A 20,308-nucleotide genomic window follows, 5' to 3' on the forward strand; every position below is an offset into this window, starting at 1 on the left:
TTGATGTAACTCACACCATCTACATAGTCCTACATGGCATGGGAGCAGGATATTTATGGGATCAATTTTCTCCAATTGTCTCTGTCTGCCCCATCAGTTCCAGCAGGAATGGCATTCTCTAGCTACTATTTATTAAGGAGTGTTGTCTAATAGTACCTTAGTACTTTTATGTAACTGAATCTCCCTTTGGAACATTTCCCAAGATAAAGTTGACTCTTGCTGATTGTTAGGAAGGTACTTTTCTCAGGCAAGGAGATTGAGTGGTTAGGCAAATTATTATTGATGGTATTTTTGTTTGCCATTTTTTCATTGTTATTATTTATCAGTAATTGTCATTGTCTGTATATTCTTACCACTGTTTGCCAGCAAATTTGTGATTAAATATCCATGCCCCAGATGAATTAAGTGATGCCATGATTGTCTTATCCTAATGCTTGAAAACTGTGAGCATCAGTATGGGGGAAGACAGTGTTCAACAGGGTGTAACACTGAGTGACTTTGGAATTTGGGACCTGTCAATTCTAGGTCTATGATGCTGGATGACGTTGTGCTGCCCAACAGATCCCAGATGTAAACTGGGATTCCCCCAGATTCTCGGCACTTGGTTGAAGAGAAGGTGGCAGTCATAGGCAGTATGAGTCATGGGGACACAGTGGTTAAATGCAATATTGTAGGCTAAGTCTGCCCGCAGAGTGTTTGGTCCTGACTGTTTGAGGTTGACTTAACCTTTCATCCTTCCAAGGTCGGTAAAATGAAGAGTAGATTGTTGGGGGAAATATTCTGATCTTGTAAACTTCTCAGAGAGTACTGTATATGACTAAGGAGTGGTATGTAAGCCTAAGTGTTATTGCTATTGCTATAAAAGTGAACCTATATATATATAATTTATACAGGAAGATAAATATAGTATCTTGTCTTTGTTCAACTGACAAGATGTATTGGTTTAATATTTGAACCAGAAATATTGTAATCAAAAATGTTAATTCCTAATGATGTATCATCCTTTTGAAGTAGGCCAGGCCATGAAACTGTTGGTGCAGGAATTCCAGGAATACTACTTTATTATTATAGGTTATAGTAACAGAGAGTTGAAATCTAGTCCAAAAAATCCACTTTCCCCATTTTAAGAGCATCAAATTGGGACATTCTACTTCCTCATGACTAATTACCATTTTATTCTCCAATTTTCTTTTCAAAACTGGGGTAGATTCTTCAAAATCAACGAATATCTGGAATTGTTAGTTTTTTGTTTTTAGATGGTCCTTTGTGTTGAGTTCTGGTCTCACTACAATTATGTAGCATTTAGGGAAAAAGATAGATCCCAATATTCCTATACTGGAAGCCAAGATGGAGAAGATCTCCACAGCTACCATGTATTTTCCTTTGGTGCTCAGATAAGTTGGGACAAAAGTCACCCATACACTACAAAACACCAGCATGCTGAAAGCAATAAATTTGGCTTCATTAAAAGAGTCTGGCAGTTTTCGAGCAAAGAAAGCCACAATGTAGCTGACGAGAGCAAGAAGTCCCATATATCCTAAAATATAATAGAACATGTTGCCTGATCCTTCATTGCATTCGACTACAATCTCTTCTGGAAGAGAATGCATGTCCAAATTTGGGAAAGGAGGGCCAGTGCACAGCCACAATATGCAAATACTTGCTTGAATGCAGGAACAACAGAGAATCAGAGAGTTGGAAAATCTTTTCCCTACCCATTTTCTCAAGTTTGATCCTGGCTTAGTAGCCATAAAAGCTAGAACCACTGTCATGGTTTTGGCCAAAACTGAAGAAACAGCAACTGAGAAGATGATCCCAAAAGCAATTTGACGAAGAAGGCAGGTCAGCAATTGGGGCTGACCAATGAATAGCAAGGAACAGAGGAAGCAGAGGAAGAGGGAGACAAGGAGAAGATAAGTGAGATTCCGGTTGTTAGCTTTGACAATGGGAGTATTCCGATGTTTTATGAAAATTCCAAGTACCACCACTGTGGTCACAGAAAATGATAGGGCCAGAGCAGCCAAAGTGATGCCCAAAGTTTCATTGTAAGACAAGAAATTTAGATCCTTGGGAATGCACAAGTTTTTTTCCTTGTTTGGATATTTTTCTTCTGGACAGTCTAGGCAGTCATCCATATCTGTGAAAATATATATTTCAGAATTCATAGTCTACTGTGAAGTATTTATTAATTGAAAACATCTTATGTCATACAGCAACAGTGGGCAACTATAGTTTTGGGGACTGAATGTGCAACAATTCTCATCATTTATTGCTTTTGTTCTCTTAGCCAAAGGCATACAAAAAAATGTAATCCAGCAACATTAAAACACCTATTCACACCTCCTTTAAAGAGATCTCTATTAAATGTTGCTATTTGAAAGCTCAACTAGAATAGAATTCTCGTGAATAATGAGAGTGACCTGTATGTGTGTGAGATAGCTGTCTCAGTGTGATATGTCTATGCATGTCTTTAAGGATACACTAATTTGCACACACATAAACATTGTAATACCATATTTCCTACCTTTTTCATTTGAAAATTTTCTTGATGGACAAGTATTGCAATCATAGCAACAAAATGGCTCCCCTTCCTTCCTTTTCTTTCTGGAACCTGGTGGGCAATGATCATTGCACAGAGCAAGAGGTATAGTCTATTCATTAAAGAGAGAGAGAGAGAAATATATTTTATTCCCTTGAAACCAACCATTCTTAGAAAACAGTACATGCATCATAAAGTTCTGAGAAATATTCATTAGTTTGTGTGTGTTTGTGTGTGCAGATATATACACATATAAGAAAGAACTAATCCAAAAAAAAACCATGTATTATTGATGAACCTTTCACTCACTTTGAATATTTTTTTATCACTAATATGTCACCATACTGTACTGTATATGATTAGTCTCTTGTCATTATTCTGAGTTATTTGTATTTGACTTCAGGGGTCCACAATCTATACCATCATAAAGTGAATATATACATATTCCTGTAATCTTACAGTAAATATAGTGTTTAGTACTAATGAAATTGGTTTCTGCCTGAACTATCTCCAAGGTCTGACAGGTGGCTTCACACTGCAAACTTCAACTCTTTTAGATGTCCATTCAATATCGCAAGAGAAGTAGAAAAGGGAGGGGAAAAAAAAGAAATTTCATTGCTTGCATCACTCTGTCCCTTTCTCCACTGCCATTGAAGAAGCTCCTGAGTACCTTAATTAAAGCACTGGAAGAATATAGATAATTGGGGGGAGGGGCTGTATGTTTGTAGAGAATACACAATAACCCCCTCTCCCACAAAAAACTAATTATAGAAAACCAGGGAGACATCGATTATACCTTGGAGCTGACACACCAACTATATTTGCCTTCAAATGGACATAAAGTACTTGGAAACTTATATATTAAGAAGTCACCTTGACAGAGTCCTTCCTTATGTGCTTGAAAGGATTACCATGGTGAGGCTAGAAGAATGGCCTAAAAGCTAGACAGGTAATAAAAGTGCATCTCCTCAATCAGAGGTATTAAGATACACAGCAGAACCTTGGGACAAGGTTTTTCCTTAGTTTGAAAGGTCAAAAAGAGAATGGAAGCCATCATTTTTTTCAGTCCTCCATCCCCTTGTAAACTAGCTTTGCAAATCCAAAAAATAACAACTTCAAGTTTGTTCTCTTCCAGACACTTAATATAAAACTACTCAAGATCATTAATTGCTGAAAAGAGATCTTTCGATACATAAAATATTAGTCTCTCTACCTCTCGCCAGGCTTAAGTTTAGGAAACCAATTGGGAATAACACACCACAGTCTGACAACTTAGATGAAGATGGGCAACTTTTAATAACCACAATCAAACAGAAGACACAGATCCAAGAAAACCAGTTCCAGAAATACAGTTTCTCCGAAAAAAATATGCAGCCACCTGAATACAATCAGGACAGGCCCTGCCAGAACTAAGGCAAAGCTCTTTAAATGGGGAATGGCAGAGGGTCTGTGGTGCACCAGAACAAACTATAATACATATAGTTCAAGAATGTCTCCTCAGGAAAAAACATGGGATGATCTCATTATAGGCAATACCAGAAGCAGTTAAATGGTTAGTTTTCTTAGATATTAAATTATGACATCTATTCCGTTGCAATTCTATGTCTTCATATTACGGTGATATTATAGTTTCATCTCAATTTAATATTTTATCTCCTATAAAGATAAAAGTAAATGTTTTCCCACCCATGCATGCTAGTCATCCCCATTCCCATTCTAGGGGGCGGTGCTCATCTCCATTTCTAAGCTGAAGAGCCAGCGCTGTCTGGCATGACTAAACACTGAAGGTGCACAGAATGCTGTTATCTTCCCACCAAAGATGGTTTCTATTTTTCTAGTTGCATTTTTACATGCTTTCGAACTGCTAGGTTAGCAGAAGCTGGGACAAATAACAGTAGCTTATTCCGTTACACGGTGCTAGGGATTTGAACCCCCGAACTGCCGAGCTTTCTGATCAACAAGCTCGGTGTCTTTAGCCACTTAGCCAATGAGTCCCTTTATTTCCTATACTGTATGTGTATATATACACACACAAACACAAGATAAATAAATGAATAATTGTTGAAAAGAAGGCCAACTATGTTTGTTTTCATCACACCTGGTTAAAATGGGCCTGCCATGTGATTTTTTTTTCGTTGATGGTGAACTTTCTGCCTGATGGGGCTTCGGGATCCAACTGTCCCACTTTCACTTTCATGAAGGATTTGTTAGGGAAAGTAACCCAGTTGATAATGTCAAATCCAGCTAGCAGTTCACGTTTTTTGTCAAAAGACACCTTGTCTCCAGCACTGTTGTTAAAGGAGATTCGGCTTAGGAAATGGTAAAGCTGGAATAAATGAAGTTTTGACAAGTATAACGAAAGTGGTGGATACAGAGAAAATTGTTTAGCTTGGTATGTAGAGTTTTCCTATACTCTGAAGCTATTTTCATTATCAGTGGTCCCATTATTTCATTTCCCAATCAAATATTTCAGTTCAGCTCCATTTTTAAAAGGATACTAAGAACTATCAGATAATGTATTTTAAATGAACATATTAAAATTCATTTTGGCACAGAAAGATCCTGGTATACCCGTGTCACTGATGGAAATTCAAGTACTAATACTGAATTAAATTTATATGCTGACTTTCTCCCAGTGACTCTGGACAGATTCTTTTTGATATATTAACAGAGTCGGAAGGGACCTTGTGAGTCATCTAGTCCGACCCCTGCCCAAGCAGGAGACCCTACACTATTTCTGACAAATGACAACCTAATCTCTTCTTGAAAGCCTCCAGTGATGAAGCTCCCACAACTTCTGAAGACAAACTGTTCCATTGGTTGATTTTTCTCACTGTCAGAAAATTTCTCCTTATGTTCTTAGGTCCTCCTCGGGATTTAAGATTGTTGCAGCATCCACACAGTCAAGTGATCAGAATTTGGGCACTTGGATACTTCCGCTTCCGGGACCGAATGGCGACGGACGTGTAGTCCGTCAATCGCTCCCTTGGCGGGCTCCGAAAGGAGCACAGGAGACTCGAGTGAAGGGTCTCCTGCCAAAAGGCGGCTTGCTGGGTCCCCCTGCAATGGCGGCAGCCGGTGGAGGTGTTTTTCTCAGCTTTGCCTAGGCGCTGGGGAGCAGTGGGGGGACGAGTGACGTTGCCTCTTTGCCTGATGACCCTGGGAGGTTTCAGGTCAAAGGAGAAGTGTGGCTGAAGGCTGGAGGTGCAGATCCCACCTGGTGCTCTTTGTTTATTTTGAAAGAAAGCTACAGATGTGCGTGAGTTGGTGTGCTCTGGCTCTTGAAATGGAAATTAGAGGGGGGTGGTTCTTCTATTACCCCCCCCCCCCTCAGAATAAGTGGCATTTAAAGGGACTCTCTCGCAGAGAGAGAATAATGACTGATTAGTTACTCGGACAGTGAATGAGAATGGCTTTTTACAATTGCCAGAAATGATTTTAAAGCTGACTTTCGCCTTTAAAAAAAAGGGAAAGAAAAACTTTTTGTGACTTCTCTCCCTGCGGAAGGGAGGGCCAAGATGGCGCCTGCACTCCTTCCTTTGTCTACATATGAATGAAACTTGTCCTTTGAAACTGCTCCCAAAGAGAAAGCAAAGAAAAGTGTATTGTTTGTTGCACTCTCTCAAAGGGAAGCTGGGACCTCTTTCTGTATGTGGCTCTTCTGAACTTTGATTATTGGAATTATTTCTTGGAGTATCTCTCTCTTGGAACTGTAAAGGGTTTCCCTGCTTTTGTTTGCCTTTTGAGGCCAGCTGGGCTGTGGAATCCCCGGACACCATTTTCCCTGGAAAGGATTTGCATCTCTGAACTTAGTAAATGGCTTCAAGGAAAACACCGACGGGCAAGGCTCCCTCAGCTCCCTCATCTGCTGCCCCCAGCCCCACAATGCAACAGTCCAAGATCACCTCATTGTTGCAGAAAGGAGGGGCTGGAGAGGACACAAAAGAATTATCTGTTACGGAGATGTTTAAAGAACTTATGAGGGGGCAGAATGAAATGAGAAAAGAAATGGCAGAGGTTAAAGAAGAGCTCAGAGAGGTTAAAGAACATATTGCTGGAAATAAACAGAGAATTATGGTGTTGGAGGAGGGAGCGGCGGAGCTGGGGGAGGAGGTTAAAGCAATACGCAAGGGAAACGCAGATGTAGAAAATTTTCTGACAAAAATAGAATTTGAAAGAATGTCCTTTTTTTCTTAGATTTCAGAACCTGCCAAAGGAAGAAAACAAAGATCTTAAAGAGATTATGAGTACAATTTTAGCAGATTATATTAAGGGAGATAAGAAACAATTATGGTGGAATATGGATCTAGCATATAGGATAAACTCAGCATATGCCAGAAGTTATAACGTTCCAAGAGAGGTACATGCTAAATTTGTCAGGAGATCCACAAGGGATGAGGTGCTTGCGACCCAAAAGGAGAGACCATTATAATACAAAGAGGAGCAGATCACCATTCTCAAACAGATCCTCCAAAAAATAAGAGAGAGAAGGGGGAAATATTCCTCCTTATCAAAAAAATTATACAACATGGGGGTCTGTTTAGATGGCTGTTACCAGAGGGAATGATGGTCTTCTGGGAGGGAAATAGGATCAGAATTAATACAATTCAGGAGGCGAAGCCTTTATCAAAAAGAATCTTTCCCCCCCCAGAGGAGGAATTTAGTGGGAGTAGAGAAAAGGACAGCAAGACACAAGATAAGGAGGGGGAGCGTTGAGGCCCCTCCGGGGGGCAGGGAAGAAGAAGCAATATCAAAAAGGCTTAGATCACAAAAATGAATGTATTTGGAATAATTGTAATTGTTGATATTACAGAAAGTAACAAAGAAAAAATAGTAGAGCACATGTTTGATAATATTGGTTAAATTTGTTCTGATGCTTTCTTTTATATTTTATTTTTAAGATTGTTAAGTTTGTGAGTTTCTTGGAGGGATTTTTGCCACCAGTGTGGAAGCTGCAAAAAATTTTTTGTACATCCTTTTACCCTTCCCTATATATTTTAAAATCAATAAAATTTTTGCAATATAAAAAAAAAGAATTTGGGCACCTGGTATGTAGTTACAACAGCTGCAGTGTCCTGGGGCTCATGTGATTACCATTTTTGACTTTCCCAGACAGCTTCTTATAACAAAGTAAATGGGAGAAGCTGGATTTACTTAATAGTCATGTAATTGACTTAACAACTGCAGTGATTCACTTCCTCTCTGCATCTCCTTTGAGAATGTGCAGTAATACATTATCACACAGAAAAGAACTGGAAGGGACCTTGGAGGTCTTCTAGTCCAGCCCCCTGCCCAAGTAGGATACCCTATACTCGAGGTGGCAAACCTATGGCATGAATGCCAGAGGTGGCACACAGAGCCCTCTCTGTGGGCACATGTCCATCGCCAGCTGCTCTTCTGGGCTCCATGATGTGCATGCATGTCAGACAGCTGGTCCAGCATCCATGCGCACTAGCCAGCTGCTCTCTTCCAGGTTCAGGTGCTGGTTTCAGCGATGGTTAACCTTTTTGACACCGATTGCTGAAACTGGAGCTTGTGCGCATGTGTGTGCATGCTGGAGCACCAGAGCCCGGAAGAGAGCAGCTGGCTGGTGTGACTATGCATTGGATCAGCTGTCCAGCATGCATGTGCATGATGGAACCTGAAAAGATTAACCATCACTGCCCTATACCCTTTCAGACAAGTGACTGTCCAATCGCTTCTTAAAAACCTCCAGTGATAAAGCACCCACAACTTCCGAAGGCAAGCTCTTCTACTGGTTATACTGCCTATTGTATACAGAATTAGAATCCTTCTTATACAAATGAAAATATTAACAACAACATTGATGCATCAAAATTAATCTGCCTTCTAGGTGACATATTACCTGAAAATACTGTGATTTAGAAGTCCTCGGGTGATCTTTCATCAGCACCGTTCCATATTTACTTCTGGATGAATAAAAGGCATGCAAAGCGTGCGCCAAAGTGTAGACAGCATTATAAACACTGTAGCTTTGACTGGTCATGCTCATTTCAAAATGAGCATGCGGAAGGCTTTCTAGTCTCTCATTGCCAGTACAGCTTCCTTTTTCTGTTGCAGAAGCTGGAAATGAGCATTTGAACGCTTGTTCCCAAAAGACCCTGATAAAATGATCAGTACGAGAACAGGGGTCCTGGAAGAGAAGGAAATTCTGAAACGTTGACAACTCTGAGGTGTGACTTGCAAAGGACAAGGCACCGTGGAAGATCTGCATGTTTAAATCATTTAAAAAGGGCTCCACTGAAAAATCCCAATGCGCTGTCATCACCCATACCTTCTGCACAGACAGCATCATGTCTGATTCGGCAAGATTGAGCACTATTTGCAAATCTAACATCATATGAGCATCAGCACTTATAACACAGATATTGACACTTGGTTTACTCAGCAACTGGGCCATTTCCCTAAACATGTCATTGAAATTAATAACGTCAACAATGTTGCTTTGGAGCGGCATTCGTTCAGAGAAGCCAAGGCAGATTCCATTCTCAGAAAAGCTTTTCTCCAAGATCTGTACAAATTTTTCTCCTTTATCGTCATCCATGGCCATGATCCCAATCCACTTCCATTGAAAATGAAGCAATAGTTGGACTATTCCTGTATACTGATGTGCTTCATTAGGTACCATGCGATATAAGAAAGACGGATGGCTTATATCATTCACCGGTGGACTATACAAACAATAGGAGACCTAAAGGAGAACATAATTACATTCATAATAGGGAAATATAAAAATATCTACAAGATCAAGCACTTTTCTATAATGCTAGTTCTTTTTCCTCACTTTTACAGTCTAAAATCGTCTTTTCCTCTCCACTTTAACTTCACAAAAGTGTAGCAAAATTTTTAAAAAAGTTTGCAGTTATCCCATGTTGAAGCTCAGTCAAAATATTTCATGTCTGACTCAGATCTTGCTTTTTTTTATTTATTTGCAACCTATTGTCTTCCCTGTCTTCTCTTTGCTTTGGAATAAACATTAAAGTAAGATCCAAATAGATATATTCTATTTAGGATATTTTGTAATATATCAGTCATTTTATATTTCACTTCATCATCTTTACATCTTAGGATCACAGATATGAACAAGAGGTTATGGAGATATGAAGAGTTGCTGTGATGGTGAGAGGGGCAGCATCTGAATTTAGTAAATCAATCAATAATTAATGAACAAGTGAATCTTCAAATTCCCTTCTATGGTCTAAATTCATCCTCAGAGATCTTGGTGTAATATCTAAAGAAGTGAGTCACCTCCATGGCAGATCCCTAGTTTTCTATAGTGATGGATATCTGGATCTACTTTTCTTCTTTCATGCAGGAAGCAAACATGCTTTTTTTCTTTCCCCAAGCATGTCTTAATATACTAATTGTCTGATGCCTTGTTTTTAAGTTATATATATCCCCACTAGTTTATTTTTGATATAGCAATTTTAGTGTTATTTAAAATATTAAATGTGAATTTAGAGTGTTTTAAACCACGTGGAGAAATGTAGTTGCTTCCTTATCTCACACACATGTCACACCTACTTAAGTTTTCATGCTGAACTAAATTTTGTCTTAATTATCAAGTGAAATATTTCAGTATTTCACTTAGTATAAAATCACAATTAATCTACCACATAACTATTTTTAAAAATTGGATAAGAGAAGCTGGAATAATTTATTTAGAAGCCAGAGATATCAATCTCCCCTCCTCTCTATTTCCATGTTGCTTGTATCTTTAAATTTTATATTGTTTCATTTGTTTCCTAGTATAATTTGATTGCTTATTAGTAACCTATGACTATCACTAAGTGTTGTATCTTATGATTCTTGATGAATGTATTCTGTTTTAGAATAGACATTTCCTTTATTTATACTGAGAGTATATGCACCAAAGACAAATTCCTTGTGTGTCCAATTACACTTGGCCAATAAAGAATTCTATCCTATCCTATCCTATCCTATCTTATACTATTCTCTGTTAAGTGAGAACATGGGGAAATTAAATTTTGTTGTTTTTATCATCTCCAACAAATTTATTTTTTCCATTGGTATTTAGTTACAGTTAAATTTAGTCTGCTTTCCACACAACAAAAAAAAAGAAACTAATGAATATCAAAAGACCAAAACCATCTAAAACAATTGTCATTCTATAGCTTAGAATGACAACATTTATAGCCATGAAATCAGATCAAAACAGCAAAAATGGGACTGTACTACTGATCGCACAAGTTAAGTGAAATCCTGAGTGAACAGAGAAGCTGATGTTGACAATTAATTGTGAATGAAAAGAAGCTTAAGATAAAGATGCTCTCAAACTTGCTGACTTCACAAACATGACTTGTTTTCTAATTCACAATATGGAAGCAATTTAGGAATACTTTCTCCTGGTATATTGTTTTCAACTTTTTAGTCTAATCTATAGCCTACATTAGCTTACATTACAATATTAGATTGCCTCCTATGTAAGTGCCAACCTGGCCCAATCCATATATTATACTATTTCCTTTGTGGTGAATCTATGTTACACAGAGAACAGAAAAGGAACAAACAGTAAGTCAAGGAAGTTAAAGATATGAAATAAGAAGAAAAAATAAATGAAAGGAAAAACAGCTAACCCTAGTTTACATCATTGCTATCTATATACTAGATACTACTAAAGCGTTTGTGTCTGTAGTCTGAGTGAAACAGTGCATCATAGGGCAAAACGTTTGAATCAAGGTGCCTCAAATGAGGTAACCTGCAGAATGCATCCAGAAATCTAAGAGTCTGGTGGTTTTAATATTTGGCAAGTTTTATAAAATGTTGTATGACATAAAAATGATCACAAAACATTTTATGATGTAAACTAAAGTATCAGAAAACATTTCCTGTGGTCAGGTGCTGATGTTTGACCATGGTATACAGTTCAAAATGTGCTATTTGTCAAATAATTCCAAATGTATTCCTCCTTTCTGGACTCTCTCATGTTATTATAACACATAATTCTTAAGTATTCAATTCTAACTGCATTCAACTGACTTTTCCTTTCCATAACAAGATGTCAAGAACATAGCACTTTTTATTTTTTTAAAAAAAGAGACATTTAATTAGTTTACAGCTCTTACAGTCTGTTCTAATCATGAACTGACTCTATTTAGCTTATAGGTTTCTCCCTTTAAAAAAATAGATTTTATTCATTAACACTTCTTTGGAAAACAGTGCATTGTCAGGGCAAATATTATTTGCCATGTACAAATAAAAAAGACCAAAAAGGAAGAGTTATTAGCTTGACTTACAAGCTAACAACAACAATAATGATATAGTAACAATAGTAATAATATAACCAAAAAACTTTTAGCTAAATTTCTTCTTACATTAAAGTATAATTATTTACCTTCTTAATTTTCAGTACTAACATTTATGATCCTGCTTTTCTCTAATTCCTACCTCTTGCTTCTATCCATTCATAGAATTTATTCCAAATCATATAATATTCTGTATCTTCTTGATCTTTAATTTTAAAGGTTAATTTAACCATTTCGGCACAGTCAATTTTTTTTTGAATTACAGCCTCCTCTGGTGGGAAGATGGGTTAACCATGGGTTAAATCAAACTGCTCCACTTCTCCCCCACAAAATACACTATGTATTCCTCACAACAGATTGCATATTACCATGACATCTTTAATCTGCATTTACACACCTTCTTTTTCCATCCATTTCCCCATCTCTAGTTAACAATCCATGGAGTATAAACATTTCTATACTTGCTCTTATTTTTCACTAGTTATACTTAATTCACAATTATTCCTGTTATTTTCCCTGCTTACAATCTAAGATCAGCCAGTGTCAAATAAATGCTGGCTGCCTACATCATAATTAATATGAAGCCTTCCTATGTTCATGTTCCTATAAACATGTTCATGTTTATCTTTTAAATCTTAGTTTAAGATAAATAAAAACTCTTTTAAGTTTAGACTTAAAAAAAAAAGACTTTTAAAATGCATGAGTGGTTTATCATGTATACCACCCAGATTTCTTTTGATCCCCTTGTGTGATTTAATGACATTGAAAGCAACGAATGTAAAGGGAAAAAGGAACGGAGAGAAAGAAAAGAAAAAATAGAGAATAGTTAAGGCAAGGATAAATAGACAAATGGGCAAGAAGATAATCACCATATTAAAGAGAAAGGTTGGCATTGTGAGAACTAAATCATAAATCCTGTTGAGAAAGATTTGTCCTTCCAACCACTTATATCCATATCATCTAACCATAACTGGTATAGTTAAAACCAAGTTTTAAGCTATTCACTCTTATAAACGCATTTACCTCATCCCAAATGAGAGAACTAATGCAATAACTCTCTTCCTGCCTAAAATATCATATTACCAGAGAAGACAAATTAAATATTGCACTACCAGAAGGAAAAAAAGTGAGATACACACATATTTTGTGGTGCTGGCAATGTGATTTTAAATCTCTTTGTATTCTGAAATTAAATTTAGAAGAAGTCATGTTATTCTCGTTCAAATAAAACTACACCACTATATAGAAAATGTAAATAATAAGATGAAGATAATAAGTTTTAATCACGTGAAGTGTTAATATCACTTTATAATGCTTTGGTAAGGCCACACTTGGAATACTGCATTCAGTTTTGGTTGCCACAATGTAGAAAAGATGTGGAGACTCTAGAAAGAGTGCAAAGAAGAGCAACAAAGATGATTAGGGGACTGGAGACTAAAATGGTTGCAGGAACCGAGTATGTCTAGTTTAATAAAAAGAAGGACTAGGGGAGACTTGATAGCAGTGTTCCAATATCTCAAAGGTTGCCACAAAGAAGAGGGAGTCAAAAGCACCTGAGGGTCGAGCAAGAAGCAATGGGTGGAAACTAATCAAGAAGAGAAGCAACTTAGAACTGAGGAGAAATTTCCTGACAGTTAGAACAATTAATCAGTGGAACAGAAGTTGCCTCCAGAAGTTGTGAATGCCCCAACACCGGAAGTCTTTAAGAAGATGTTGGATAGCCATTTGTCTGAAATAGTATAGGGTTTCCTGCTTAGGCAGGAGGTTGGACTAGAAGACCTCCAAGGTCCCTTCTAACTCTGCTATTGTATTGTATTAAGTTTCTTAATCAATGCAAAGACTTCCTTAATAAATGCAGATATTACTTTTCTTAGTAATTTTTTAAATAATATATCAACTTCTGGAAATCGAAGTCCATTCATTTTAAAATTTTCAAGAATGAGACTGTAATAGATAATATGTTCCATTATCTATTAATAGATAATATGCTCTATTATAATAGATGTATGATCCACCTTACCTGTGGAATCTTGTAGATCCCTAAGATAGTAGCTATGTGAAGGGAAGTTTCTGAGTCAGTACCCCCAATGACAGCTGCTGGTATCTTCTTGCTGCAGTTGTAGTTGGGAAGAGTTGGCTTTTGATTAAAGAGCAAGTTCAGCGTATTCTGATAAGTTATCTGGGCATCAAAGTGGCTATCATAGATATGAAATCCCAGCGTCCTATTGGGTAAGATCATGCTGTTTCCATTGATTTCATTCACCGCAAACACCAAGGCTAGGGTGTGCTGATATTTTTTCAGCATTACTCTAAAGTAAAAGACACATCTTGAGTAAGCCATGAAGTTCAATATTGTGAACGTTCCTATACCATTCCTGCAAAGAGTCACTCTGGCTTAGAATATCCTATATTTTGTGGTGGAGAACTTTGGACAACGAGAAACTTAACTAGAAGAATAGCTTGATTTGCTTGTAATGGATCTAACCTTCTCTAATCCCTCTAAGGGAGAAGTCTATTTTCAGAAAAAATATGCTCAGAAATAAATACAAGAGACTACTCTACTCCTCTGCCCACAATAGAATCCCTTACCCCACCAGGCTTGAAATCTTAGGCTTGGACAACCTGGAACTACGCCACCTATGATCTGACCTAACCATAGTACCCAAAATTATCTGCTACAATGTCCTACCTGTCAACGACTATTTCAGCATCAACCACAATAATACACCAGCAAACAATAGGTACAAACTCAACCACTCCAAACTTGATTGCAGAAAATACGACTTCAGCAACAGAGTGGTCAATGCCTGGAATGCTCTACCTGTCTTTATTGCTACATTCTCTAACCCCCATAGCTTCAATCTTAAATTTTCTACTGTGGATCTCACCCCATTCCTAAGAGGTCCATAAAGAGGGTGTGCATAAGCACACCAGCGTGCCTACCATCACCGTCATACTGCCCCCATTTATTTGTACTCATTTCCTTGTTCATGTCCATGTTTCTACTTATACCTGTTATCTTGTACATGTTCGGCAAACTAAAAATAAATAAATATTTTACACTGCAGAAAAAGCTAAATATCACTTCATTAAAGTATGTAATAAAACTTTCCAATGATGGATCAGAGAAATATGGACCTTCTTGGAGAGATTTTTCCCCAATGATATTTTCAGTAGGATGTCTAAGGGAATAAGTAATGCTATGCATAATGACAAGAACTTTAAGCAACAGGAGATTGAACCAAGACATAGAACCATAGAGCCAAAAGAGAAGTTTAAGCCATAATATTCAACTGCTTGCTCAGTGCTGGAACTTTATTTTAAGCCAAATGGTTGGGTTAAACTCAAGAGCAATAAGATAGCAGTTGCTGCGGTGAAAAACAACATGTGTATTTTGGATCTGGCCACCATATCAACCTCCTACTTTCTATTACCAAAAGAGCAGAATAAATGGATGTAGGAATAAAAATATTTGACTATTAGAATCTATGCAGAGTTGCTAAAAGCATATGAGTGGTGCTGCTAGGAAATAGCCAAGTATTACAGAAATCAATGAGGTTTTCCTTACACAGGTTCAACATCACACTTGGGTGTAGGGTGTGACTTGAAGTCTGCTCCTTCAGAAAAGGAGAAAAGCTGTGAAATTATCCCACCAATTATCACATCACCTGGCTGAAAATATTGGTATTGCACTTTCAGAGACTCACGAATAGTACACACTGCAGAAGATATCACACAATCTGTTGGTGGCATCAGCAGCAAACACACAAGAAGCCTCAGAGACAAGAGGTACCCTCTCATGCAGCAGGCAAAATGGTTGTCCCTTAATTTAAGATCTACTTCTACTTTGATTGTCATCCTCCAGCTGTTTTAGGATGCCATGGTCATTCTGATTGTGGATCCTACCACTAATTGCATGCACACTGGTCTGCTGAATCCATAGATGGACAGAAGGATACATACATACATACATACATACATACATACATACATACATACATACATACAAACTAACCCTCCCTTTGATCAGTTCAGGAGTTATATACCTGTATGCAATTAGAGTGGAAAAATATTTTCCCCCGCTTTGAGAATAATGATAATCACCTTAGATAATCATAAGGTATGCAGTCACTTTTTCCAAAACACTGAAGTCAGCAAAATTCTCAGAGGTAACCCCCCTTCCTCCTCCTCCATCACTGCTTTGTATCTAATAATGATTGTTTTGTAGAAAGTACTAGAGCTCCTGAACAAAAGGAGGGCTACAGATTAGATTCATTAGGAATATAATATACATATACATAATAGTATAGTATAGTATAGTATAGTATAGTATAGTATAGTATAGTATAGTATAGTACAGTATAGTATCAGTGGTGGGTTCTGGATCTCGTTGCAACCAATACGGTTGCAACAGGGCCCGGCATCCTCCACATGAATGCCCGTGGTGCACGTGCACATGCACACAGTGCGTGCATGTGTGTTACTTCCGGGGATGCCTCCGCGATGCTCCAGCTTCTCGGCGGAGCATCACACAGGCGCTGTATGCACCATGCACATGCGCGGAAGCGCCAAAGGGTTTAAAGACAGGTGAGGAGCACGGCCGGGCAAGTGGTCCTCCGGAACACCATACTGGAATGGTACCCGGTGCTCCGGGAAGGCTCTGGTATGCCCGTACAGGGCATACCGCATGCAACCCACCACTGTATAGTATAGTATAGTATAGTATAGTATAGTATAGTATAGTATAGTATAGTATAGTATAGTATAGTATTTTTTATATTTATTAGGAATACACAGGTCATAAATTAACCTTAGATCTAATTATTAGATTTGATTTACTAGGAATACATTTATTGGGTATATATATTTCATATATTTGTCACCAGTGGTGGGTTCCTAACCAGATTTACTACAGGGTCACCGAGAGGGCATTTTGCCCTCTTTCCCTGTCTTTTCCTCACTCGGCCAAACCTTCAGGATTAAACTAAAAAATTTAACTTCTCAATTTCTAACCTTGCCTGATATAAAATGCCCCCCCCCTCACTTCACAGGATTTCAGCCAATTATCTCCCCCAAAAGTCTTCCTGCCAAAACCTGACAGAACCTTCTTCTCTCCTTTCCCTCTTCCTCCCTTAGCTGAAGCTTCAGGATTAAACTGAAAAAGTTTAACTTCTCAATTTCTAACCTTGCCTGAGATAAAATGTCTCCCTTCAAGTTTCTGGATTGCAGCCAACTCTCCCCTCAAAAGTCTTCCCGCCAAAACCTGACAGAACCCTCTTCTCTCTTTTCCCTCTTCCTCTCTCAGCTGAAGCTTCAGGATTAAACTGAAAAAGTTTAACTTCTCAATTTCTAACCTTGCCTGAGATAAAATGTCTCCCTTCAAGTTTCTGGATTGCAGCCAACTCTCCCCTCAAAAGTCTTCCCGCCAAAACCTGACAGAATCCTCTTCTCTCCTTTCTCCACCTCTTTCGCCCTCACCTGAAGCTCCAGGGCTCAAGGCACCCCCCCCACTACACATTATTTCATTCATTTTTTAGATTAGATTTATTAGGAATATGTGTGTATTCAAGTCGCTGTTGTTTACCGCAAAACTGTCACACACAAAATTGGCAGAAACCATTCTATGCTTCTAAATACTTTTGGGGTGGAAAGATGGAAGAAGACGAATTATATCTGATAAAAAATATGTTTCCAAATCCCTACAGAGATGTGGAACTATGAAAATGCTTTTCTTCCTTTAAACTTTTCTGCTCTATATTTTAAGTGTTCTCTTTTTCTCTTCCTTACCTTAAAACTTTGCAAATGTAAAAATATATTTGCCCCAAATATGGTTAAATGATATGGCTTATATGACTGATTTGGTAGCTACCATTCATTTTATTAATTCTGAACAATTGCTAGAAATTATGACTTAACAAAATAATACATTTGATTTAGAGAAAGTGCATGATAAAATAAAGCAGATTCTATAATCTTCTGAATGACATTGAAACTTGGCTTAAAAGATCCAAGCAGTTTATTTATTTATTTTGCGACTATGTTAAAAATGTGGCTCTTTGAAATTTTAGAACTTTAAACTGAATAAACTGAAATTTATTCACCTTGTAAATGTAGCCCAATAAACAACTTATCTCCAACGATATTTCTTTGTTATTTGCTTAGTTATGAAGCATTACACACTGCTCCAATCTCAAGGATCTTGCAGAAGCGTACAGACCTACTTCCATTAGGACAGTTAAACCAAATGGCATATATTTAAAGACCCCCCCCCGATAGAATAAATGGCGGGTAGAGGTCTACCATAGGATGGATCCACTTGTCTTTGGCTTTTTGGATCAGTCATCTTTTAATACACACCCAAGAATCCACCAGAATGGGAGTATACGTTGGATAATAATTTTATTATTCCAGATAATGTTATCTTTATAGCAACAGAATTAGAAAAATATTTTTAAATGATATTTTTTTATTGGAATTGTTTTCCCCCCCTTCTAGCTCCAATATAATATCAGTTATGGGCCCTTTGGTTATCATCATGCTATTTCTTACTCAAAGTCTCTAAGGAGCTTCAATGAACATCCATCAATTTCTCTTATAATTAACAGCAGAGTCTTGGTAATGCAACTTCTTCTCAAATCCTTAGGGATATCCAAGGGAAGTCTTCAGGTAAAGACTGAAAGGTGCTATTATTTGTGGAACCAAAGGGCTAGAAATGCCACAATCTGAGAAAGAATATATGTATGCCGACTTTTCTAAATAATGAGAACTACTCATTTTTTTAAATGTTTCATTGTCGCAGATGGAACTGGTTCATATTTGGTAATGAAAGTCTTCTTGAAAAAGATGGTATTTTTCATGGCAGTAATAGCAGTCCTATTGCCAGGGGTTACATGCCTTATTTCTCGTACTAAAGCATGCAATGTGGGGAAACCTCAATTTATTAAGCACAAGTATTTTCTGCCAGGAGATTTCACGATAGCTGGGATACTCTCTCAGTTCTACATGATATCTGATCCAGTGGGTTTCACAAGACATCCATCTGAAGAACTGGTTGATGAGATCATGTAAAGACTTTCTCTTTTTAGCTGTAGCACGTCTCAAACCAGATATCTTTCTCTAAGAAGATGTCTGGACTGAGTTAGTTAATGGTATTGCTTGCATCACAAATTATTTCTCCTGGTTTCTTGCTGGTTAGTTCCTTCATTCTTAAGCTAATAGAAATGGATTCCCACTGACATTTCTTACCTGGTAAATAAATAAGAAATACACATACATAGGAACAAGTTTAAGGCAGATCTCACCCCTGTGCTTTTGTTCAAATTCTATATTGGGCTTTTCTCATTTTCTTGGAATTCTGTGGAATTAATCTTCAGTGCTCAGCTATTGGAACACTATTTGTAGCTAATTGAGTGTCAACCTTTAACAGTTTAAATTTTCTTCTGAATATTAGGGAACAATGGCATTATGTAGTACTTTTAATTTCTTTGTTTAACATGTATGGGGTACAAAGGTAGAGCTGCCCCAATGAAAAAGTTGCATTTTTTTTTTTACTAGGATAAGGGATTTCAGAAAAAAAGAATTCCATGCATCATTTGTATGGAACACATGAAAAACTGTTGCAGGAATTGGGTATATCTAGTTTAATGAAAAGAAGGACTAGGGGTGACATGATTGCAATGTTTGATCAGCCTATTCTCCAAAGCACCCAAAAGTAAGACAAGAAGCAATGGATGGAAATTAATCAAGGAGAGAACCAACCTAGAACTAAGGTGAAATTTTGAGAAAGGGTTTCCTGCTTGAGCAGAGGATTGGACTAGAAGACCCCCAAAGTCCCTTTCAATTCTGTTATTCTGTTTGCTCTCAAGAAAGGTTCAAAACACATTTTCTTCCTCTACCCATAAAAGTACCCAAGGTAACGATTGAAGAGCTAAAGATACAAGATTTAAAAGTAGGTCTGAAAGTTATAGGTAGATCACAATGTTATTATTAGTGTTGCTTCAAGCAATCCATCAGTTTCCTAGTAAATAATTTTTAGGAATCACAGCAGCTTGCTTAAAGAATTAATGTTTTGTCTGAGACCATTTTACCTTTCATTGAAAAATCTCACAAATCTCTGTCTGTCTGACTGTCTTTCTCTGACTCTACCTACAATTCAATCCATCTGTGGGAATGAGAAAATTTTTAAAGTGCTAATGAATTTACATGATTTCTTCTTGCATGGTACTATGCAATCTGTTTTTTTTTCTGTATAGAATTTAGTAGAATCGTAAATGAAATACATGTAATGCTACATTCTTTAAGAGGAGAAATATGATTTGTAATGTATCTGTGCAGATTTTTTCTACAGAACTACCAACATATCCTGGCCTTAGTTTTTGCTGTAAAGGAGATCAATGAATACCATCACATTTTATTCAACATGACTCTGGGTGTGCACCTCTCTAACAGTTATTTCATGGCGAGATGGACTTACTTGGCTTCA

The 20,308-nt window shown here is 37.4% G+C and overlaps 1 protein-coding gene across 1 annotated transcript; it reads right to left on the reverse strand.

Annotated features, from left to right (window-relative positions):
• Positions 1-1,238: 1,238 nt before the first annotated feature.
• On the reverse strand, positions 1,239-15,684 carry LOC309401275 (vomeronasal type-2 receptor 26-like; the record flags this gene model as incomplete). The annotated part of the gene is made up of 6 exons (XM_081970338.1): positions 1,239-2,137; positions 2,525-2,651; positions 4,638-4,865; positions 8,406-9,251; positions 13,847-14,135; positions 15,395-15,684. The coding sequence occupies 6 exons, from the start codon at positions 15,682-15,684 to the stop codon at positions 1,239-1,241; spliced, it is 2,679 nt and encodes an 892-aa protein (XP_081826464.1).
• Positions 15,685-20,308: the final 4,624 nt, after the last annotated feature.

The sequence above is a fragment of the Natrix helvetica genome, assembly GCF_964273705.1.
Source record: "Natrix helvetica genome assembly, chromosome: Z".
Taxonomy (NCBI): Eukaryota; Metazoa; Chordata; class Lepidosauria; order Squamata; family Natricidae; genus Natrix; species Natrix helvetica.